The sequence below is a fragment of the Sinocyclocheilus anshuiensis genome, unplaced genomic scaffold, assembly GCF_001515605.1.
Source record: "Sinocyclocheilus anshuiensis isolate Anshui unplaced genomic scaffold, SAMN03320099.WGS_v1.1 scaffold1341, whole genome shotgun sequence".
Taxonomy (NCBI): Eukaryota; Metazoa; Chordata; class Actinopteri; order Cypriniformes; family Cyprinidae; genus Sinocyclocheilus; species Sinocyclocheilus anshuiensis.
Window position 1 is genome coordinate 1,280,156 of NW_015553274.1, and position 6,566 is coordinate 1,286,721.

General features: G+C 41.2%; 1 protein-coding gene across 2 annotated transcripts in view; it reads left to right on the forward strand.

The window, feature by feature from the left end:
* Positions 1 to 5,863, forward strand: part of LOC107668228 (signal-induced proliferation-associated 1-like protein 1) — an 84,482-nt gene extending 78,619 nt beyond the window's left edge. Inside the window, exons 16-21 of one of the 2 annotated variants that reach the window (XM_016460030.1) lie at positions 572 to 731; positions 1,146 to 1,368; positions 1,812 to 1,985; positions 2,981 to 3,092; positions 3,205 to 3,283; positions 3,436 to 5,863. In XM_016460030.1, coding sequence (XP_016315516.1) covers positions 572 to 731; positions 1,146 to 1,368; positions 1,812 to 1,985; positions 2,981 to 3,092; positions 3,205 to 3,283; positions 3,436 to 3,579 — 892 coding nt within the window. In that variant the 3' untranslated portion in view covers positions 3,580 to 5,863. The remainder of the gene's footprint in view (positions 1 to 571; positions 732 to 1,145; positions 1,369 to 1,811; positions 1,986 to 2,980; positions 3,093 to 3,204; positions 3,284 to 3,435) is intronic. The other variant, XM_016460031.1, reaches the window with a different exon arrangement.
* The last annotated feature ends 703 nt before the right edge of the window (positions 5,864 to 6,566 follow it).

The window sequence follows — 6,566 nt, forward strand, 5'->3', positions numbered from 1 at the left end:
TTCCCTAAAGTTGCAAAGACTAAAGTCTCAAACCCAAAGAGATATACTTTATAAAAGTTAAGACTCGTCCACGCACTCCTAAAACGCCTCATTTAAACACGCCCCCACATGTCTATGTCACTGTGTAGGAAGATTTGCATAACACTGCACAAATGTTCACGCAAAGAAAGCAGGCGTAACTTTGATTCTCGCTGTAGTATTGTTACCGCAGCCGCCATGACGTGGAGACGCTGTGTGTTTCGTTGTGAAAGCGAAAGAGGCGTAACATTTCCGTCACACGCTTGAGGAATTCGGCCAATCACAACGCACTGGATAACTGGCCAATCAGAGCACACCTCGCTTTTCAGAACGATGAGCTTTGTAAAAATCAATGAGTTTCAGAAAGGTGGGGCATAGAGGAGGAACAATAATGTACAGTATGTGGAAAATAATGTGTTTTTTTAACCTTAAATCGCATAAACACATTTCATTACACCAAATACACAAAATGTTCTTTTTTAGCAACGTCATATGACCCCTTTAAAAATAACAGTAAAGGATTTAATGTTTTAATTCAGTTTGTTTTCTTCAGAAGACCACAGGGTGAGGGGACAGACCCTGGATCTTCTCAGTCCAGGCCCTCTCTTAGGGATCTGCACTCTCCTCAAGCCATGTGCAAGTCCACAGTGGAAGAAGGTCTGAAGAAACTTGTGTCGCCAGAAAGTCCCCCATCCAAGCAGCACAAGGACAAGGTCTGTCAACTGAAAGAACTATAATACTAAGCCAGTGTGCTCCATTTTTGAATAAGGTTGGCCAATTGCATCATTGGCCCTGTTTACATCTGGTATTAGAGATGAATGATTAATCAAAATTGCTATATAATTGTTCTCATTTTAAAAGAATAGCAGAGTTCACAACACAACTATAATGATAACGGCACAGAGGAACTTTTTTTTTTTCCTAGCTGATGAACAATAAACATTTGTTTAGCAGCAGACGACAAAACTACAGCACGCACTTAGAATAAACAGAACATTATTGTGTGTTGGTGTGGACGTTTGTATAGTTATCATTATAGTTATCTTTATAGTTATCGTTCTTGGTGTGAACAGTAATAGAGGGTTAGTGACATCAATCATATATCCCTTCCCTTCTCTTCCCTGCAGTCCTCCTCGGGTCCAGCGAGCTCAGGGAGGCGTTCTCTGCACCGCACCCTGTCAGATGAGAGTATATACCGGGGTCAGCGGCTGCCGTCTCTGGGAGATTCAGTTCTGGAGCAGGCTCTGGCCAGCGAGGTGCTCTTCAGCTGCTCTACCCTTCCACGTTCGCCGACCACCCGTGGCGCCCCACTGCGCAGACCTTCCTACAAAATGGGCATCAAGATGCATGGTGAGAAAACCTGTCATGATTGGGTCAGAGTGCGGCTACAGACTAGCTCATTCTATAGAGATGTCCTGAAATTGCAAAATATCATAGAACAAATCTATTAAGCCTGGAGTCATCAACAGGGGGTCCGAGACATGACTACAGGGGCTCCACCAATTATTGTTTGATCTCAAACAAATTCTTGTGGAAAAAAAATGAAGACAAACATACAATATTACAAAACTTCAAAGCTAAAATTCAGCTAAATGTTTTATTGTCTGGAAAGATTTTTACTTTTTCACTCAGTACTGCAAGTTATGAAAGTGCATTGCAATGTAGTTCCATTAAAGTTGATATTTATGTTGTGTAAGATCCACACTCCACAAGCTCTAACTGGGCAAAAGCGCATAATCACACACATGCACACACACACACCACCTCATGTTTTCTCATTGGCTATGTGTTAGGTGACCTCTCAGCGTCTGACACCTCTCTAGCAGACCTGCACGAGCGACAGAGGCCACCTCCTCCTGAACTGGGTCTCATGCCCCTCCCGGACACAGAGACAGACAGCGGCCTGGACTGGACCCACCTCGTAGATGTTGCCAATGCTTTCGAGGGTGAGAGAAGACCACAGCGCAGTGAGCCCATTTCTCTTCTCTTTATCTCTCCATCTCAGCTTTGTCACAGCTTTGCACAATCCACCTGTCCATCTTTTGAAGAAGGGAGTTTTTTTTTTTATTAAAAGAGTAAGGGCACTTTCATATGGCAGGGTTAGATTGTTAAAGCTACACTGTAACTTACGATTAAAAAAATTAGCTTTAGCAAGATAAAAGCGTAGACCATTTTATTCCAAAGATGAAAAACTTGCCATGACTGTCATTACCACCACAATATGTTATCAAACAACACCCATAAATTAACTTTTGGAGGGAATGGTGCTTGTGATGAAAATGTTCATGAAAAAATGAGAGAATTCTCCTGTGACTGTAATATTAAATAAAGTGAAAGTGGCTGCCGGGGAGCAATTGGGGGTTTGGTACCTTGCTCAAGGGCACCTCAGTCGTGGATATTGAGGGTAGAAGAGAGCACTGTACATACACTCACCCCACCTACAATTCCTGACGGTACTGACACGCGAACCCACGACCTTTGGGTTACAAGTCTGACTCTCTAACCATTAGGCCACGACTGCCCTAAAGAGAGTGTGAAAAATAACCTAATGAGAGAGTGAAAAGTGTTCTAAGGGAGTTTAATAACAGGGCCACAAGTGGGTAGTTAAAGAAACACCCATTACTTGGTGTCAAGAACTTGATATGTCTTAAACTTTATAGTTATTTAGGCTTATGAGGTTAAGGATTTATCCATTTTGTGTCATATCATGATTTGCTGAAATGTAAGGATTTAGAATAATGAGTGAACTGCTGTTATATAAATGGAAATGTCCCCTGAGGACTTGCACTGATGGACAGATGTGAAATCATGTCTTGGAATGTGCGTCTGTGTTAAGCTCGAGGTGCAGCTTTATCATATGCCTAATGCTGCCTTCACAGTTAAATTAATGCTCTGCTTGTCATCACATCATCATCTCTCTCTCTCAACTCCATCACACTCTTCTTCTTCATTCCCCTCTCAGTGCAGCGAGGGTTTATGTTTAGTTCTCAAGACATCAGTCAGAGAGGAGAGACTTCACTCAGTCCTCAGCATGTAGAGCTGCAGCCAGTGCCCCACACCAGACTCTCCCCCAGGTACATCCACCATCCAATGTGTAATTCTTATTTTTTGTGAATGTGGTTTCTTAGTTATGTTGTAGTTTCTTGCACGTCATCCGTTTTGTCCTAACTCTGGTTCTTCTGTTAGTGAGGGGCCTTCAAGCTACAGTGGGAAGGTTTCTCAGCTGGAAGCTCTGGTGAAGATGTTGCAGGAGGACTTAAAGAAAGTGAGGAGAACTTATACAATATTCAGAACAACCTCTTTGACTTCTACAACCCTATTAACTCTGTTGTAAACAGAAGCTCTGCCGAAATTTTAAAGTGAGTGTATTCACCCTCAACTTTATCATTCTCTCACCCTGTTTTTCTTGTCCTTCAGGAAAGGGAAGAGAAATTGAAACTGCAGGCACAAATTAAGAGGCTTTGGGAGGACAATCAGAGGCTGCAAGAAGAGTCTCAAAGCTCCGCTGCCAAGCTCAAGAAGTTCACGGAGTGGGTCTTTAACACCATCGATCTGAACTGAGCCATCTGCAGAAGACAGGCAAGATCAATAGACTTCTCGAGGACCAGACAGACGTGGGAGAGACTTATACTCCCAAGTGAGACCGGATTGAGAATTGTCCATTCACAATTCAACATAATTTGATGTTCACATTAACATTCCCTTACAAACTATCAACACATCTGTGGTGATAATGACCAATTCTGACATGGCTCAAATTCAGGCGAGGGCAAAAATACAAATATTTAGCCCATTTCTGTGATGACTTCTCCTCTCTAGATCCCCCTGGACATCATTAGAAATGCCCACAGGAGTACCTAGTAACTGACTGTGATGCCAGCCTCTGCCTTCCAGGCTGTTGCACTCTTGTCCCTTGTCTCTGTGTCCCTACGTAGCCCTGACAACCTGACATTCAGTTCCAGTCATTTGGATAGTGCTATAGCCCTGCCCCATGAAGACCCCCTGCCTCAGAAGACTCCTCTGCTACACAACCATATTTCAGCATCCAGCACCATGTCGTAACATTTCGCGGCGTCATTGAGGTTTTGGAGTTTGCTTTTTTCCCCAACTGTAGAAAGCCTGTCTGCATGTTCTGGTGAAACCAGTCTACAAACTTCATGCGTCACCCTGCTCTTCAGATACTATTTGTGTTTCAAACGAAGGAACACCATTTTTCTGGGGCGGCATGAAGTGATTTGCTCATAATGAAGTCAAAACTTGTGTTGCGATGTTTCATCTCAACATCAATTGAAGCAATAGCAGGGAGTCTAAATCCTTGTCCTGAAGACCGGACTTGCAAATATAATGACATTGGCAATATCCTGCCTCGATTCCTCTCAAGTACATCTCAAGTCTATGGTACAAACACTGATGATCCTACAAGTCTGGAATTTAAGGACAAGTCTTATTTTGGGAACAGTTCAGTTATTTATTCCGTTTATGTTAGGAGTAATCAATTGATTCTCTATGCGTGCGAACATCTGTGAATAGTGTTTATTTCAGAAGGTGTCACTTCATTTGGACTCTGTTTTTATTTTTGGTATTGTTTTTATTTCTAGTAGAGTTCTGCCTGAGCTGCAGTATTTTTTTGTTGTTGTGCGAGTTATGGTGCCCTAGTCTGCTATTGTGTTGCTTTAGTGCCATCTAGTGGTAATAAGTGATCGTCTCACTTGACTTCAGGTTTAATCTATTCCAGTTTGTTTCAACGTTGCCAATACACATCCATAGTGATGGAAACCTTCCATTCAAACAAGAGATAACGCTATAAAAGCAGACACACTGGTATTGGATTCAATATCAGGGATGAGAGGATTTCTGAGAAAAGGGAAAAATGGAAGAAGAAAAAAACTAGGAGCAGTTTCAGAGACATAGGCGAACTCATAACAGGAGACATGAGTTCTCATGAAAAATGCAAAGGGCTGCTCACAGGAACTAGGCTCAGAAAGAATGCACTCACACGGAGTCATTTCTTGGGTGCTGTGGCCATCATTGCGTAATAAGCGCAGAACTAGAGGGACGGCTTAGTTAAGAGCCTGGTTCACTGTCTGGGGTCAATAATATTGAACAACTTCCCTGTAATCTCACACCCGGTTATAGCACTTTGCTCTTGTTGTCAGTTCCTCAGTCCCTCGTCTGAACATAGTGGCATTCCCAGAGCAAAAATGTCAGTCATCAAAGATCAAACATCCTGCCCTACTTATATCACTGACCCAAGTAATGTATGTTGTATAGATCTCCATTTTCTGGTTCGCAGGGTCTGTTTATACTGTTCAGGAAACGCTAGCTGGTTTCTCAGTATAATGAAGATGGAGTCAATTTCTGGATACTTTAAGTATTATGAAGAAGATGTGCACAATGGATTCGGAGGTAACTACAATTTGAGTTTGTGGAAAGTGAGCAGTCATTATCGATTCTGTTGTAGGAATCACTCGAAGTGTCTCAGAAAGTGCCTCCCAATGCCAGCAGAGAACGACACACTAAGATTTGCCAAACATTTTTCCTCGGTCAAAACTCCTTGTAAACAGGGATGACCTGCACAACATGGAGAACTACATGAGATTATTAGTATCCATTCCAGGTTTTGCTGCCTTAGTCAGGAGGCTGAAACAAGAGCATCAAACTCCCTGACTGCAGAAAACACGACTGCTATTTACTCTCACATCTCTCCCCTCTGGTTTGGTATTCATTTTTCCAACATTCTCACATATCCTTTATCATTTTTAAACACATAAATGGCTTTGTTCAAGGTAAATATTGATGACTGGGAATGTGATTTTTTTTCATTCATTCTCTTATTAATTCATTCTCTTCGTTATCTCTTATCTCTTCTAATTTTGTTCTTAGGTTCTTTTTTTTTAATTTCTTTGCAGTTTTTTTTTTTTTTTTCAGTTTTGTTTTGTAGAAATCTATTGGTTTATGGACATGCATAAACATATGGCTCTTGATGTTGTTTCTTGTTCTTACGTATGCAGTCACTTTTGAGAGAGATCAGGCTGGGATTGTTCCCTTGCTTGATCTCTTTTATATTGTGTCATTAGACGTTACTCCATATATTCTCCATCTAAACTTTTAATGAATTGTGTTTTTAATGATGTGCACATTTTAAAAAGGAGCATTACAATTACAAACAAAAAGTACTGTTTACATATACTGTTAATCTTCTTTGTAAAGAGTAGAGGTTTAAAAAGATACTTTCCAGTGATTACAGTATTAAGGTTTCATAAATAAATAATAATAAAAAAACTTGATTTGAGGTGCTGTAATTATTCATGAACTGGTCAAAACAATGGCTCATGCTTGCCGCCTGCTCTGAGGTGTAATCTGCCATTGCTTTCTGAGCCAATAAATTAATTTAAATGCCATAGTTGAATGTTATTCCAAGTCTCCTCGTGTTTATTATTATTGCTGTGATCGGTGTCCTTGTTTCATGTTTTTGTCTTTCTCTCCATCAGTGTTGTGCTTTTGTGGGAGAGGCTGATTTTTGCCACGGTAATGGCGAGGATAATTGC